The sequence below is a fragment of the Charadrius vociferus genome, unplaced genomic scaffold (assembly GCF_000708025.1).
Source record: "Charadrius vociferus isolate BGI_N301 unplaced genomic scaffold, ASM70802v2 scaffold481, whole genome shotgun sequence".
In the NCBI taxonomy this organism is placed as follows: Eukaryota; Metazoa; Chordata; class Aves; order Charadriiformes; family Charadriidae; genus Charadrius; species Charadrius vociferus.
The window spans coordinates 30,717-48,323 of NW_009646849.1; the positions used below are offsets into that span (position 1 = coordinate 30,717).

General features: G+C 39.0%; 1 protein-coding gene across 1 annotated transcript in view; it reads right to left on the minus strand.

Moving 5' to 3' along the window:
• The window catches only part of CDH10 (cadherin 10, type 2 (T2-cadherin)), a gene marked incomplete at its 3' end in the record, with an annotated part of 63,976 nt that overhangs the window by 30,711 nt on the left and 15,658 nt on the right, over window positions 1–17,607 (minus strand). The window contains exon 2 of the mRNA XM_009894160.1: window positions 5,483–5,777. Within this exon, the coding sequence (XP_009892462.1) occupies window positions 5,483–5,777 (295 nt within the window). The remainder of the gene's footprint in view (window positions 1–5,482; window positions 5,778–17,607) is intronic.

Genomic DNA, 17,607 nt, shown 5'->3' on the forward strand with positions numbered 1-17,607 from the left:
GCAAGGCATTCCATAAATATATAGATACATTTTTAGTGAATCATTCTATCAGAATCATAGAATATCTCAAGTTGGAAGGGACCCATAAGGATCATTGAGTCCAACTCCCTCCTCCTCGCAGTACTACATAAAACTGTATGACTAAGAGCGATGTCTGGACACTCCTTGAACTCTGACTGACTTAGTGTTGTGACCATTTCCCTGGGGAGCTTTTCTAGTGACCAACCACCCTTTTAGTGAAGATTTTTTTCCTAATGTCCAGTCTGAACTTCCCCTGATGCACCTCCATTCCATTTCCTCATGTCCTATCACTGGTCAACAGAGAGAGGAGATCAGCACTGCCCCCTCCACTGCCCCTCTTGAGGAAATTGTATACTGCAATGAGGTCACCCTCAGAACTTCTCCAAGCTAAACAAGTCAAGTGGTCTCAGCTACTCCTCATAAGTCTTGCCCTTAGGACCTTGGTTGCCCTCCTCTGGACACTGTCTAATACTTTGATGTCCTTCTTATATTGAGTCGCCCAAAACTGCACACAGTACTCGAGGTGGGGCTGCACCAATGGAATGTAGAGTGGGACAATCACCTCCCTTGACTGGCTAGCTATGCTGTGCTTGATGCACCCCAGGACATGGTTGGCCCTTTTGGCTGCCAGGGCACCCTGTTGACTTGTATTCAACTTGTCAACAACCCAAACCCCCGGATCTTTTTCTGTGAGGCTGCTCTCCAGCCTCTTGTCCCCCAGTTTTTGCATATAACCAGGATTACTTCTGTGATCAGCATTCATGGACCCCAACACAGTCAAAAGTAGATTCCCAGGGGACCTCACTGACTAGCTCCTTCAGCAGCCCAAAGCCTGCTCTCCCCATATCCAGGGTCAAAGTTTTGCTGGCAGTTTTTCTCCTATTTCTAACGATCTGAAACTCAACTACTTCATGGTCAATGTGACCAAGACAGACACTAATCACCACTTTGCCAATGAGTCCCTCTCTGTTTACGAACAACATATCTAGAGGGCACCTTTGCTTGTTTGCTCTCTTAGTACCTGCACCAAGAAGTTGTCTTCAACATGCTTCAGAAATTTCCCGGACTTGTTTGTGTTTGCTGTATGGTATTCCCAGTTGATGTCTGGAAAGTTAAAATCACCCATGAGGAAAAGGGCAATTCATATGGACATATCCCTTAATTCCTTGTGGAATAATACATTGGTGCCATCGTCCTGTCTGGGTAGTCGATAGTAGACTCCTACAACAATATCTGTATTATTTGCTTTCCCCTTCATTCTTACCTGGAGCCTCTACATGGTGCTGTCACCAACTGTATGCTCCATACAACCCAATCCCTCCCTTACATACAATGCTAGCCCCTTCCCTCACCTGCCCTGCCTATTCCTTCTGAAGATCGTATAACTGTCCATCATGGCACATCAGTCACAGGACTCATCACACCAGGTTTTGTTTATACCAATGACGTCATAGCTCTGGGACTGGCCCAAACCTTCTAGCTCCTCTTGCTTTTTCCTCATGCTGTGTGCATTAATATAAAGACATTTCAAATGCACTCCAGTGTACTCAGTACATTGTGGAGTGGACTGAAGGACCTTGCTAGCGCATCATCCCTCAAACACTGACGTGCTGCCCCCAGGGTTATCTCTAGCGAGCGTGGTTTTATCCCTTCCCTCCTTCAAATATGGTTTAAATCTCTTTCAGTGACCCCTGCTAACTCCTGTGCAAAGATCCTTTCCCTGCTTTGAGGCAGGTGTACTCTGTCTGTCACCAGCAGGGTGTCGTGTAGACTGACCCATGATCAAAAAACCTAAAATTCTTCCAGTGACACCAGTCGTGGAGCCAGACATTGATCTGCTGGCTCTTTGTGTTCCTTCCCTCATCATTCCCTGAAACTGGAAGGATAGAGGAGAACACTACCTATACTCCTGATCCCTTAACCAGGCTTCCCAAGGCCCTGAAGTCTCTCTTGATTGCCCTCGGACTTCTCATTGCAACCATCATCTCTGCCTGCATGAGAAATCAATAAAGGATAAAAATCCGAGGGCCCTACCAGGGTAGGAAGTTTTCTATTTATGTCTTTAACCCAGGCCCCAGGGAGGCAGCAGACTTCCCTAAGAGGTGGGTCAGGTTGGCATATTGGGCCTTCTGTTCCCCTCATGAGAGAGTGTCCTGTGACAATGACTTGTCTTTTTTTCTTTATGGAAGCAGTTTTGACACAGAACATAAGCCAAATTAACCTTGGTGACACCTCCAACCTGGATGAACCATCATCCTCATCATTGTTTGGTTCCACTTATGCAAGGGCAGCTGGGAAGGTGGGGTAGTCACAGAGGAGACGTGCCTGCTGTGCTGCGCAGGACCTTGTTGCCATTCTCCCCTATCTCTTAAGTCACTGTGTTCAGCCAGGCGGAGAGAGGATAGTGAATCCTCCGTATCATGCATCCTGTCTGCCTGACAAGTCTGTCCCAGGGAAGGTACGGTGCTGTTCCAACAATCTGTCTCTCTCCTAGACTCCCAACATAGTGCAATGCCATACTATGTTGACTATGCTGCATTAGATAGTGAAAATATTACAGTCCTGATAGTATAGTACTTTTTACACAAGAATATAACTCCTATCTACTTGCCCAAGTAAGAGCCACTGTAATTTGGCTTTGTAATTTCTCTTTCTGGTACCTATGCCTGAGAAAATATTCATATCCTAAACTCTGTCTAATGTTTTCAGACACTTATAGAGAGGTTTTATGTGTCAATATGCTCGCAGAGGTGTACCACAGAAGGATACACATTTGATGCAACAGTGCAATTACATCCAAGACAGCAATTTCTCTCTGCATTCCTTACATCAACAAGTCTGACACTTTCTTAGCCCATGGCCAAGAGTACAGGACAAGTAATGGCCTACTCGCAATACTACAACTCAAAAAAAAAAAATCTGGAGAGAGCAAAATAGAGCAATACAGGAATTTCTTCCTATTTTCCTTTTGATGGGGATGTGCTGTCATGGTAACAAAAATATTTTTTTCTTCTTTTTTTCATAAGTTTCTCACGCAAGATTCTGTACTAAAAATGCTTGAATTGCATGATGTATGAAAAAAGATATAAATTTTAAAATATTTTCTATTTGATTATGTGATAGTATATTTAACTGTTATACAAATATATGAAGACTTTTTAACATACTGACTTTAAAATTTCTAATTAATTCTATTTGTCTCAGAAGTTTTATGTAGAATGTTCTTTTAGAACATTTCTCTCCTTCTCCACTCAGTCTTTAGTTTTGAGATTACAGAGTACATTTGTTTAGGATGGAAAATTAAATTAGTGTTATAAAGAAATTAATTAAATTTGAGGAAACCTTATATAATTGTGTCATCCACTCATGGACCAGAGGTGAAAATATGCCTCTAAGGATCAGCCATAAAGCTAAAAGCCATAAAGATAAAAGTAAATTCTACATACCAGGTAGTCAGTAGTCTGGCAACTGAATGACAACATTTTAAAAGTCCAGGAACATTATAGATTTTATCCTATTTAAAATTCTCTAAATTATGGTCATTTTATTAACAGAATAAAGTCTGATAGAATAAAGTCTGTTTGCACAACTATTTGTGCAATATACAGGGTTAATAGTTTAAATACATCCACCTTTTTTTGGGTTTTTTTACTTATCACTGTAGTTTTTTTGGATATTTTTCTTATCATCTTATCTCTTTTTTCTTATGTATTTATTTTGTTGCAGTGTTGCAAAATTTGCACTTTTAAAATTTGTATGATCTATGTGGATGTGCAGATACACTGGGACCTTGCATCCTGAATATTTTAGAATCACTGAAATTATGTCTTGAGTGTTTGAGAACACTTAAGAAAAAGATGATCTTTGTGGAACTGAGGCTGACAAAATTAGGAATACATAGATTATAATTGAATGTTATATAATAGCATAACATTTAATGAAAGCAATGAATCATTTTGATAAGATCTTCCCAAGAATATTTTAAGCAATGCCTTCTGGAATTTATAGAAAGGACATGAAAAATAAAGTAGAAGCTCTAAGATGTCTTTTTTCAACCCAACTGTAATCTTGCCATATACTTCTCTAGAAAATGTAGTAATGCTCTTTCAAGATAGCTCTTTCAAGCTATATACATTTACTGAAATGTGTGATTCTAGAGAACTGTTCAGTAAATTAATAAACCAGTATTACATTTTGTTCTATTTTGGAACAGTAAGAAAGAAGACTTTTTAGTTCTCCTCTTTCTGTGGAGTAGTTTGATGGGATTCCAGTACAGCCCTGTGCAATCATCTGACGGATTTCTTCCTCTTTCTCTTTTTATCCTTTATGCTAAAAACTGCTTGCTGAATGTTGGGACTTTTAAAAATGACTCAATCACAAATTAAACGTAGTTTGAAATATCTTGTTAAGAATAGAATATTATTAGTATTATGCTTCCACATATTGCTGCACAGTTTTGCTGAGGCCGTTCTCTTTCAATAATTTCAGTATGTATTTTCTTACTCTTTCAGCATTTTCCAAAGCCCAGGAAAGTAAGTACTAAAACTTCAATACCTGTGTATACAAAACATCTCAAAACACTGATCTAGTTCAGGCAGTGGTAGTAATTCCGATGGTAATAATAGCCAAAAGAGATATTGAAGCTATTGTGTATTTTCTGAATATTTAGAAATTAGTATTATATCTACAGTTATACAGTGAATAAGTGAATATTAATTTTTAAAAAGAGACTATATATTTTTAAGCTTTTCAAAATTCTTCCTAAGGAATTGTATGTACCAATTAATAACAGCTCATATTCCAAAATGCTATTGTTTATGAATCCAACCAGCTGGCATGATCCAGGCCACAACTTTGAAAGTAAGATAGGAATGGAAAATATATTGCAAACAGAAGAAAGATTAACTCAAATGGCTGTTTAAGATTCTTGAAACTGCCATTCATGAGTGAGTTAAGGGAGGAACTGAAAGCATGAGAGAATTTCTCCATACACTAAAAAACTGAAAGCAAAGAGCATAGACTGTGTCTGCCTTCAGGTGGTGCATCAACAGCACATGAGTAAATGTGTAACTCAGCCACAGAAAGAGTGAAAGTGGAGACAACTCTCCATTCACTGCTTACTACTGGGGACCTCTAGTGAAAATGAAAGCATCAACTCATTGAGCTTTCAACAGACGAATTTAGTGATCTTATTCTAACAGTTCCTAAGGAGGAGGGTGAGTTACCATTAACTACTTTCTATTTATATTTATATTACAAATCACTGTAAATTAATAATTTGAATATTCTAAGTAGAAATAGATCTCAAATCACAAAAATCTGTTTCTGGGTGCAATTCCAATACTTGAACAAACAAACCAAAAAGAATGATACTTAACCCATCAGGTAGAATTCCAAACATGACTGACTTTTCATCAAGTAACACAGAACAGGCATTTGTGCCTCAGTATAAAGCACTCACCCACTACTGACATTTCAGGAACACTAGCAGTGTAAATTTCTTCGGGAAACGTTGGTTCATTGTCATTGATGTCATGGATTTTGATGACAAACTCAGATTCAGGTTCCACTGGTCTCAGAGTTCTTCTATTAATAGCTTGGGCACGCAGCGTGTAAAAGGCTTTCTCTTCCCTGTCAATTCTCCGAGTAGCATGAATGTCACCTGTTTTCTCATCAATTATAAAAAGAGTACCAGCCCCATCTCCTGACAAAATGTATTTGAGGGATCCATCTCCCTTGTCCTGGTCAGAATGAAGCTGAAAAAGAAGAAAAATAAGAGCATTTTATTTAGAAGTAACAAAATAGTTTGTTTTGTTTTGGTTTTTTTTTTTTAAATAATTATTATAGATTAAATAATTCTGTGTGCAACAAATACATTTAACACCAACAAAACAAAATAATTTTCAGTCACCATTGACTGGCAGTCATGGTGTCATACTGAGGCATTTCTTTCCTAACATAGCTCCAAGAATCTTTTACCTTTACTGTTGTGGCAGATTTTAGTTTTGCAGCAACACCTGTTCTCTGCTAAGAAACCTTTGCACCACAATTCTTAAAGAAGATATTTATGTTAATACTGACCTTTTTCTTCCTTGAAGACATCCTATTAAAAATTCACAACCTGCTGTGCTAGTTGTAAATTCACTAAGCAGATAAAGAACATGGCAGAATACATGACAATTAAGGAAAATAGAACAACTGGTTCCATGTCATACTATTTTTTTAAATTATTTTTTCATATTCTTTATATTTCTCCTAAATTTAAGAACATTTTGTTTTAAGTCATTATCATTTTTACTCCATCAACTAATGTAAATAGCCTAAAGGAAAGAAACAAATTTATTAAGTATTCAGTACTGCTTTAATACCCATTATGTAAGTAATATAAAGCTTAACTTCATCTATTAATGACCTGTAGTACTGACTGACTTTAGTACATCCATAACAAAAAAAAACCCTATTCAATTATGTTGTTTTGTTTGATGCAGTAATGTGGTTGGCTCATCTGATCTTTTGGACATGCTTACCATAATTTCTGTCATCCCCTTTTTGGAAATGTCCTTCCAGTCTCATTGATTTTATAATTAACTGAAAGAATCTGGCATTCAGATTTGTTTTCACCATTAAATGTATCAAGTAAAAGCCCTGATTACAAAAATGCTATACAAATATAAAGACTTTTCACACTCAAAAGTGTCAGAATGTTCCAAAAAGTTTAAGACCGAACTAGTGCATTTTTTTTCCTTTCTAAAAGTAGTTATTTGAATGCACCTTAACAGAATCAATTAGAACTGCAGTAAGATCATACTTAGTCATGTGAAGTTGTTTATTTAAGCAGATATTTCAGATCATGAAAAACATATATGTAGCTTAGTATAAATATCCCCTCGTATTGTCTTCCATAGCATCCATTTCAACTCATTATCAGAAGTAGAATATCCAACTATCGGGCATTTGAATGTGGCTTTCCTTGCCTTTTGCAGTGAAACAAAACATACACAGTGGACTGGTGGGATGAGCTGAAGTCAAACAGTAAACTTTGCTGCCGTAAAACATTTTCAAACACTGAATGTTTCCAACACGCTCGCAATATGTGGAACAGAAGGAGCTCATGGAATCTGGGACCTAAGCCTTTATGGCAGAAATTTAGAAACCTATCATCGGTCTGAACTTTGATATTCTATATAAAGATTTTCCTATTTTATTTCAGTTCAGAAATAAACCTTGAGAAACACTGTAAATATTTGTCAAAGAATGACGAATTAAACTGCTTACATTACATACATGTATGTTTACTTTATAAAAGACATATTTTCTTACTAATATCTTTATTTCATTCTATAATACATAAAGAAATAGGAAGCTCCACGAAACATGAAGAGTAAGAAAGCAGATATTAAGAGAAATCCTTTACAAATAAATCCTGTTCTTCCTTTTCCTTCAATTTCTCTTGCTGACTTCAAACTGAAGGCTTCAAGCCATTCTCACTCCTCTTTTGTGGACGAAATTTTTATTGTGAACTTTAATTCCTCCTGCTCCTCTCTGATGGCCCATTAAAGTTGTGACCTTTCACCCTTTCAAGTAACATACTTTTTAGGGGACTGGACAGTATCTTCCAGGCTGTGGCCTATTTTATAATGTCATTTAGTGTAAGTGTTTTCTTTTCTAGGTCTTCCTAGGATGCCACGTTATCTTCAGAACGTTTTGGTCCTAAGAGCTCACTGGTGGTACATGACCACTAGATGCAATATTTTCACAGCAGAGTGATGAAGACCAGTTATAGGAGGCTGCTGTTCCTTAGACATGTGTGCCAGAAAAACAAAATAAAGGCCCATTTGAGCAAGAAAGATGGGGAGAAAAATAATCTTTAAATGGGCACATTGCAGTTTTTCCATATGCTTTCCAAAGTCAGATCTAGTATTATAAATTCTTACAAAATTTGACGATAGTACATTGTGGCTGCAGTGCCTGTTCTTTTATCAGAAATGGGTTAGCAGAGTCTGGCAAAATCCATTCTAACAAATTGTCTATCTCCAGAATAGCATAACCTCATGCAAACTGTTCCCAGGAATAGTATCTAGCCAAATTTAACTCACAAATCATGCAAGGAAATTGTTTTGGAGAGGGATATTTAGCAAAAGCAAGCCAAGAACTTGTAAAATAATTTAGCAATCCCAATAACTGCATTCTGGTGCCTGAGAATGTATCTTGGCACTAGAAGCGCAAACACAGTGTAGTGAACAGAACTAAATCAGAAAATGAAGAAAATCCCTATGCTACAAACTATGAAGCTTTTGAACAACTATATTTAGATCCAATTCAGGATGCAAAGATATTTCAATATACTTATTTGTCTAATACATAAGGTACTATCAATGTTAGTGGTTTTGCATTCCGTGTCCTGTAGCTATGCACATGTCAAAAATTCTCACTGAGCTGATTTGGAACTGAAAAATATTCTCTTTACACCACTCACAAAATCATTAACCTCTTACCTCTGCCAAATTCAAACTTTATAGAGTTTTTTTCCCATCTATATTAGCCAAAAGACTGGGAAGGGAGCTGAACATAAGATTTTAAGACATCCATATAAAGGCTTTTAGGGAGCTGATAGTTGCACTTCAAAGTAACATATTTGTATGGAGTACAAGCCTTCATAGTTTAGAAGAACACTTTAAGCTACAACATTTTGCATGTTCTAAAAAATGTTAATAATTTCACTTTGGATTGGTAATCCATTTTAAATTTTATGTATACACATAACAGTCCACAGTTATTGTGGAAAAACTTCAAATTCAGAATGACATTTCAGAAGGTCTTCTTGGGTGATCAGGAAACATAAAGCTATAGATACAATGAACAAGGCTGGCACACGTAAATAAAGGAGTGAAAATGTGTATTATATAAAAGCAAGGAAAGAGAATACCTCATTTCATTTTCTTAGCTCTTAATTCAATCCAGATGTTATTAGAAGAATCAAGCTGGCTAAAGACCACCCTATATGCTTGGACACTGAATCTGACATTGAATTGGACCCAGCTCTGAAATGTATGGGCAGTGTGCCAATCCACACTGCAAAGTTTTGTCATTTCACCCTAGTACTAAAAAAAGTTCTGCAAAATATTTCTCTGCTACTTTTAGTATTAAGTGTTTCCTATAGTTATTTTGGTTAATGGGCATCTGTGATTCATGTCAGCCAAGCTGAGAAATAGAGAGACATCTGTTTCATTTAGCAATTTTATTGCACAAAATGATCAGCTGTGAAGATGTGATTTGTTTTCATATCTGTCACTGATATTTTACAAACTCTTGTTTCAGTGAATTTCTTGCTGTTCTTCCACAGAAATACTTCCTTTTCAGCTGTCAGTGGTAGATGTACTTTACATATAATTTTTCTCACTGTATAAAAAATAAAAATGTTTGTTGGTTTTATTTTATATAGCCCTGTTTCATCATACAGTAATTGCAATTACTGTGAAAGACAATTTTACATGTTTGGTAATCTATCTAAACTGGTTGAACAAACTTTTAAATTGAGAAGGATTTTATAAAAATGAAAAAGGAAGGTATTGCTAAACATGATAATATTTAGAGAGGGTAACAAAATGGTGTGTTACATGAGTATTTAAAAAAGAAACTGAGTTTCCAATCCAAGACAGAGAGAAAAACATGTTTTAAAAGATGGATTTCTTTTCTATTCAGTTACAAACAGAGTTCATTATGGATAGAATGTGAAGAGGTGTCTCTGAAGAATAGCCATGAGCAGGCTGAAAGCTTATGGGTGAGAATTAGACACAGAGGTAACAAAGAGAACCTTGTAGTTGCTGTCTACTACAGGCTGCCTGACCAAGGGGATCCTATTGACAAAGTCTTCTTACTTCAGTTAGAGGAGGCATCACGCTCACAGGTTCTCATCCTGCCGGGGGACTTCAACCACCCCGACATCTGCTGGAAAATTAGCACAGCATGCTGTAGGCAATCCAGTAGACTCCTGGAATGCATTGAGGATAACTTTTTAAGCCAGGTAATAGACAGTCCCACCAGAGGGAATGTGATACCGCACCTGTTGATCACCAACGCAAGTAAGCTAATCAGTGACGACAAGATTGGAGGCAGTCTGGTCTGCAGTGATCGTGCACTGGTGGAGTTTACAGTCCTGAGGGATATAGGTCAGGCAAAGAGTAAAGTCAGGACCCTGAATTTTAGGAAAGAAAACTTCCAGCTCTTCAAGCAGTCAATAGGACTCCCTGGGAAACTGCCTATGATGGTGTGCTCCCCCACAGGCAACAACCTGACCTTTACCTCCCATAACCCTGCCCAAGCAATAACGACCCATGGCAATCATAGTGGGTGCATCTAGTCGTGACGGCTGCATCCGGGGCTCAAAGGTGGTTTCAGGGAGACAGATAACAACACAATAGCCAAGGGTTTACTTAAGCAATGTGCCCACCTCACCACAATACTGGTACTATGGTCAATATGCAAATATGACTACAAGTCAGTCATCTTACCCCCATAAATAGTGAACAACCCAAGAGCCTTTGGACCTCTCATGAATGGCAGCGGGCTGTACACCAGGATCTTCCCTTGAGTAGGGTCACCTCTCAAGATTACTCCTTGAGGTTAAGAGATTCCTTGCTGCAATAGATCCTTGCTAAATGGTTTATAGGATGATAATTTTTGAAATTCTTAGCTAAGTGATATAAAGGATTGATTGTGCATATAAAATCCTTTAGACATACGCTGTTGATCAAGTCTGGGACAAGGATTGTATCCAGCCACATCTAGACTCCTCTCTGAGAAGGAGTTTAGAAAGCAAGGGTGTCCTTTCTGAAACCTTGACTTAACAGGAGGGTCTTCTTGACAGTTCTGTCTGATCCTATCTTCTACACAGTAAAAAAACCCAAGTGTGCCTTGCCATCAAATCTTGTTAAATCATTGTTTTATATCAATAAATATATTGCTGCTTCTCTCTTACAAGTGAAGGGCATCACTCCATCTGCAACACTGCTCTCAGGGACAAGGGATCAGAACAGAGCAGGATGCTTTCCATAAAGCGCAAGAGCTCTCGGTCCCCAGGTGTAAGAAATCAGGAAAGGAAAGGAAAAGACTGTCATGGATGGGACAAGACCTACTGGTTAAACTAAAGGCCAAGAAGAAAATGCACAGGCAGTAGAAGCAGGGACAGGTATCGTGGGAAGAGCATAGGGACGCTGCCTGGCTGTGTAGGGATGGAGTCAGTAAGGTGAAGGCACAGCTAGAGCTGAACTTGGCGAAGAATAAGAAGGGCTTCTACAGGTATGTCAGCCAGCAAAGGAAGGTCAAAGAAAGAGTATCCCCCTGATGAACAAGACTGGAAAACTGGTAACAACAGACGAGGAGAAGGCTGAGGTATTCAACAACCTTTTTGCCTGAGTCTTGACTGGCAATCTCTCTTCCCACACTTCTCGAGTACAAGTGTCCTGCAAGACAGGGACTGGAAGCGCAAAGTCCTTCCAAAAGTAAATGATGATCAGGTTTGTGATCACCTGAGGAACCTGAATATACAGAAGCCTATGGGACCTAATAAGATGCATCCCACAGTCCTGAGGTAACTGGCTGATGTAGCTGCCAAGCCACTCTCCATGATGTTTGAAAAGTCATGGCAGTCAGGGGAAGTTCAATGAGACTGGAAAAAGGGAAACATTGCAGCCATTTTTAAAAAGGCTACATAGGAGGACCCTGGGAACTACTGACCTGTCAGCCTCACCTCTGTGCCTGGGAAGATCATGGAACAGATACTCTAAGAAGCTATGCTAAGGCACATGGAGGACAGGGAGGGGATTCAAAACAGCCAGCATGGCTTCAGCAAGGGAAAATCCTGCTTGACCACCCTAGTGGCCATCTATGGTGGAGTGACTACATCAGCGGACAAGGGAAGAGCTACACATGTCATCTAGCTGGACTTCTGTAAGGCCTCTGACATGGTCCCCCCCAACACCCTTCTCTCTAAATGGGAGAGATATGGATTTGATTGGTGGACTCTTTGGTGGATAAGGAATTGGTTGAATAGTCTCATCCAGCGAGTACTGGTCAACAGCTCGATGTCCAGATGAAGATCGGTGACAAGTGGTATTCCTCAGGGCTCTGTATTGGGACCAGTACTATTTAGTATCTTTATCAATGACCTAGGCAGTGGGATTGAGTGCACCCTCAGCAAGTCTGCAGATGACACCAAGCTGAGTGGTGCTGTTGACATGCCTGAGGGACAGGATGCCATCCAGAGGGACTTGGGCAAGCTCTAGAAGTGGGTCCGTGTGAACCTCATGAGGTTCAACAGGGCCAAGTGCAAAGTCCTGCACCTGGGCTGGGACAAGCCCTGTTATCAATACAGGCTGGGGGTTGGAGGGATTGAGAGTAGCCCTGCCAAGAAGGACTGGGTACCGGCACTGGTGGATGAAAAGCTGGACATGAGCCGACAGGTATGCTGGCAGCCCAGAAAGCCAACCGTATCCTGGGCTGAACCAAAAGAAGTGTGGCCAGCAGGTCAAGGGAGGTGATTCTGCCCCTCTACTCTGCTCAGGTGACATCCCACCTGGAGTACTGCATCCAGCTCTGGAGCCTGCAGCACTGGAAAGACATAGACCTGTTGGAGCAGGTCCAGAGGAAGGCCACAAAAATGGTCATATGGCTGGAATACCTCTCTTATGAGAACAGGGGTTGGCGTTGTTTGGCAGGTTGAGAGAGTAGGCGTTGTTCAGCCTGGAGAAGAGAAGCCTCCGGGGACACCTTATCACGACCTTTCAGTACTGAAAGGGGACTTATAAGAAAGATGGGGACAAAATCTTTAGCGGGGCCTGTTGCAGTACGACAAGGGGTAATGGTTTTAAACTAGAAGAGCATAGATTTAGGCTAGATGTAAGGAAGAAAGTTTTTGCAATGAGGGTGGTGAAATACAGCAACAGAGAGGTGGTAGATGGCCCATCCCTGGAAACATTCAAGGCTGCGTTTGACGGGGCTCCGAGCAACCTGATCAAGTTGAACATGTCCCTGCTCCGTGTGGAGGAGGTTGGACTAGATGACCTTTAAACGTCCCTTCCACCCCAAACTATTCTGATTCTATGAAAATATGAGCTGAAAGAAAAAACATTATATTCTGGAATATTAATGATACTGTACTTTTGAAAACTATGTAGTTACAAATATTACTGCCTGCACTGTAGGAATCAGATGGCTGGGCACAACTAGTTTCTGTGGGAAAAAATGCTGGATCATTCCAAGAATATGTAAAAATTGAAGAAAACTAAGTGGTCAATTACAATTCTCTTCATCTCTTCTGTTTCCCTTTTCCTAGTTTTAGAAAAGCTGTGCTCCTTAATATTGACTTACACTAATCACTCTGTGCCTTTCTTCTGTTTCTTACATCTGTGGTCTTCAGTCCAGTTATGCTACCTGGATTTAGCGTTACTGTTTTACACATAATGGACACCCACACTGAATTATCTTTTCATGGTTCACCTGTATTTAGGCAAAAGTGTAGGTCCTCTCTCTGCTTCTAAACTTTTATTCCGTGAATCCTACCTTTCCCTTTACCTTGCCTACATATATATGTCAAATCAATGGTGGGAAGAGATGAACATATTAAGTTTCTTTTTGATGTATAGGCTGGAGTAATCACACGGTCCTTCATTGTCCATATTGTTTGTGACTTCTGATTTATTTTTATTGCCCTGAGAGTCATTGTCCTTTATCAATAATTCTCAAGCAAATGACATTTGTTAAGGCAATAAGGCTGGAAATAGAGTTTCGACTTGATGATTTGAAATATTTTAGGATGAAACTATGGTGGCAAAAAAAAAAAACCCAAACAAACCCAAAAAAACAAATTTGCAGAAGAATTTGGAAGATTGCCATTCTGAGTATTTTGTAAAGTGGCTGCACGATACAGTAGAGAGGATCATGCAGAATACTTTGGTCTCTCCCTCATCCAAAACCAGCTGAGTAAAGAAGCAATTTCTCTTTCCTCCCATTTAGTTTAGAAACTGGTTTATGTTAAGAAAACTCTTTTCTGGGTTTTCTTCCTAAAAAGTTTTGATGGTATTTTGTAATTATATATAATTTAGAAGTACATAAGCTACAATGTAGTGATTAGTAGAATAAATTACACTTGATATGCAGAGACATTAAATAGTAATAAAGATCTCTTCCATCTATATTAAGAACTCCATCTCCCAGTGAGAATTTTTGCATACACCCTTTTGAGGTACGCTATTTGATGGAAAATATGCCTAAATTGAAATTTCTGAGTCTCCATGTTTATGATTGCTAATTCCACTACAAATTGGAACTTTATGCAGTAGAAATATTTAAGAAATATTATTTTGGAGTGAATATAATAATTAACAACTATTACTACCTAGACAATCATGGTTATAAATTATCTAGCTTAGTACTAAATGATTAAAATTATATTGATATTTTAAATTTTGACAGTGAGACAAATGACAAATGCAATTGTTTAAGAGGTGAGGTAAAGGGGGAGAAAAAAATTAGGGTTCTACATAAATTTTATGTTTTAAAGAGTAGGGATTTAAAGAAATGTCATGAAACTATCCATTTTAAGAAAAGATAGATAGGCTAATGCAATGTTCCAGGCCATGTCACTAAAACTTAGGAAAACTTTTAATGACGTGGAGGTTACTTGTGAAATGCTAAGTTAATGTGACAAATAGAACACATGTACTTCAGGAGAAGCTAAATGGGTATAGCCAAATAGCAGATAAATATAGCTATAAGGGACAGAGCCAGGAAAGATACAGGACTTTTGTAAATTAATATTAAGTTTTTTACTGGTAAAATTTCACAGAACTCTCCACTCCTTTAGTGCTTTAAAAATAACTGTGACTTGTAAGAACCACAATACAGGAGTATGGTTACATTTTCACATAGTGATGCTATGTGGGTGCCAGCTCCACAGAGGATGCCTCAGAGGACTTAGAAATACCTTTAGCAATCAGCAGGATCTCTTAGGTCATTCAAAAAGGATGATGAGTCTGCTATATAAATAATACAGTTGGATGGTAAGGAAATTGCTTAATTATCTCTTTAGTTAAGTCAGGTTATGTGGCAGACCATTCTCTACATGTCAGGTGTGGCATGTTGTCTAGTAAAAGCCGAGTGAAAGAAAGGACTACTGAGTGGTGTGACACTGAAAAGAGCTGCATGGGATTAATCAAGGCTTATCATTTAAGAATAACGGTAGAGATTTCAGACATACTGATGTATTTGCTGGGAAGGGGTAATGACATGCTGTAGAAAACAGTCACTGAAGGAGCAAGGAATACTTTTTCAAGTGCCATGTAAGACTGTGTACCATAAAAAAGAATTAGCAAGTTTTCTAGGAATAGTGTAGAATTCTTTTTACTGCCAAAGGAAGAAAGTAGGAGCTAATAGTGTGCAAGGCAAGAACTAAAGTTCCACGGAACTGATTTAATTCTGGAAAAAAAGAGAATGCAAAAGCTCTCTGCGGTTCTATAGGCAAAACAAAAATAATAGAGGGTTTTGGTACAAATGATAAAGCAGTAATTTATGTCACACCAAGGAGATTTAAAAAAAAAGCAAACACAAAAACACAACAAGGAAAACCCAAACACCAACATCATAACCAATGCAGTATATTTTATTGGAAATTAAGAAGAGTGAGATTAGGTGAAGAGTGCTTCTGATGTCTTACAGATGCCCAAAAATGTCATAGAAGCTTTATGGAAATACTGACTGGGCCTATCGGCTGATTTCCAGAGTTCACATAAATTAGAAATAAGTTTTCATCAGTGATGTAGTACACAGAACACATTTTTGAAAACAGCAATTAACTTGCAAGGGAAAGTAATTACTATGGACTACAGTTCTTAAATTGTAGCAACAAAGATCAGGATAGGCTTTCTGTCTCCAGTAAAAGTAGTTGAGGAATACAGTTCACTGGGTTGATGATGCTGTCTTGTATGTGTACACACATAATCTGTAACGCTCTGTGTGATTTGTGCCAAGATTTATACCCACATCTGCTTATTTTGGTATTTTACAGTCTAATATAGGAATAAAATATGCTGCATTGGTAGGAGAAGTTTTAATTTAAATTTTAATTATAGCTACCTACCCAGTCTTAATACAAAGACGACTAACTTCAGTTAAATTTCACTATGTAATTGTAATTCCCTATGTAATTGAGGTGCTCACAAGGTGTCTACAAGGCGCCATTGTGGATAAATCCCCCAAACCCTCTCCAGGTACTCACCATGCTGGGATTCCCCTCTGAAGTGCTTGTATACTAATGCACACGGTATTGGGAATAAATACAATGAGTGAGAGATCTGCATGCGGTTGCAGAGCTGTGTTCTTGCTGGGATTACGGAGATGTGTTGGAATGTCTCCCATGATTGGAGTGTGGCAATGGAGGGATACAGGCTCTTTAGGAAGGACATAAATGGAAGACAAGGGAGTTGCCCTTTATGTGAGAGAGCAGCTAGAGTGCATGGAGCTCTGCTTGGGGATGGAAGAGGAGCCAACAGAGAGTTTATGGATTAGAATTAAGGCGAGGACAGGAAAAGGTGACATAATAGTGGGTTTCTGCTACAGGCCACCTGACCAAGAAGAACAAGTGGATAATGCCCTCTAAAGATAGGAACAGCCTCATGTTCACAGGCCCTGGTCCTCAAGGGGGCTTTCAAACACCCTGATATATGTTGGAGAAAATACACAACAGCGCATAAGCAATCCGGGAGGTTCCTGGAGTGTATTATGATGACTTCCTCCAAGTGACTGAGGAGCTTACTGAACCTCATAGTCACCAAAAAGGAGGGCCTCATTGAGGATGTGAAGGTCAAAGGCAGCTGTGGCTGCAGTGACCATGAGATGGTGGAGTTCAGTATCCTGAGGGGAGGGAGCAGGGTGAAAAGCAAGTTCACAATCCTGGACTTCAGGAGAGCAGACTTTGGTCTCTTCAAAGATCTGCTCAGAAGAATCCTGTGAGATAAGGCCCTAGGGGAAAAAGAAGCCCACAAAAGCTGGTTAATATTCAAGGATCACCTCCAAGCTCAAGAAAGCTCCATCCTAGCAAATAAAAAGTCAGGCAAAAATGCCAAGAGGCTTGTGTAGATGAACAAGGAGCTCCTGGCCAAACTCAGACACAAAAAGGATACATACAGAGGGTGGAATCAAGGACAGGTAACCTGGGAGGAACACAGAAATGTTGTCCAAGCATCTGGGGATGAAGTTAGGAAAGCTAAAGTCCCAGTGGAATTGAATATGGCCAGGGATGTCAAAGACAACAAGAAGGGCTTCTGTAAGTGCATAGGAGACAAAAGAAAGACTAGGAGAAATGTGGGCCCATTGCTCAGTGAGACAGAGGACCTGTAGAATTATGAGATATCAATACAACTCTCCTGGACTATGCATCTATTACATGAATAGTCCCACTGATCTCACTGTGATGTAAATGAAGCCAGGACTGATCCAAGACATCTTTGTCCCTCATTGTTTGAAATCTTATAATATTAGATATACCATCAGTTCAGATTCATCAGTAGTTTCCTAAGACAGATGAAAATA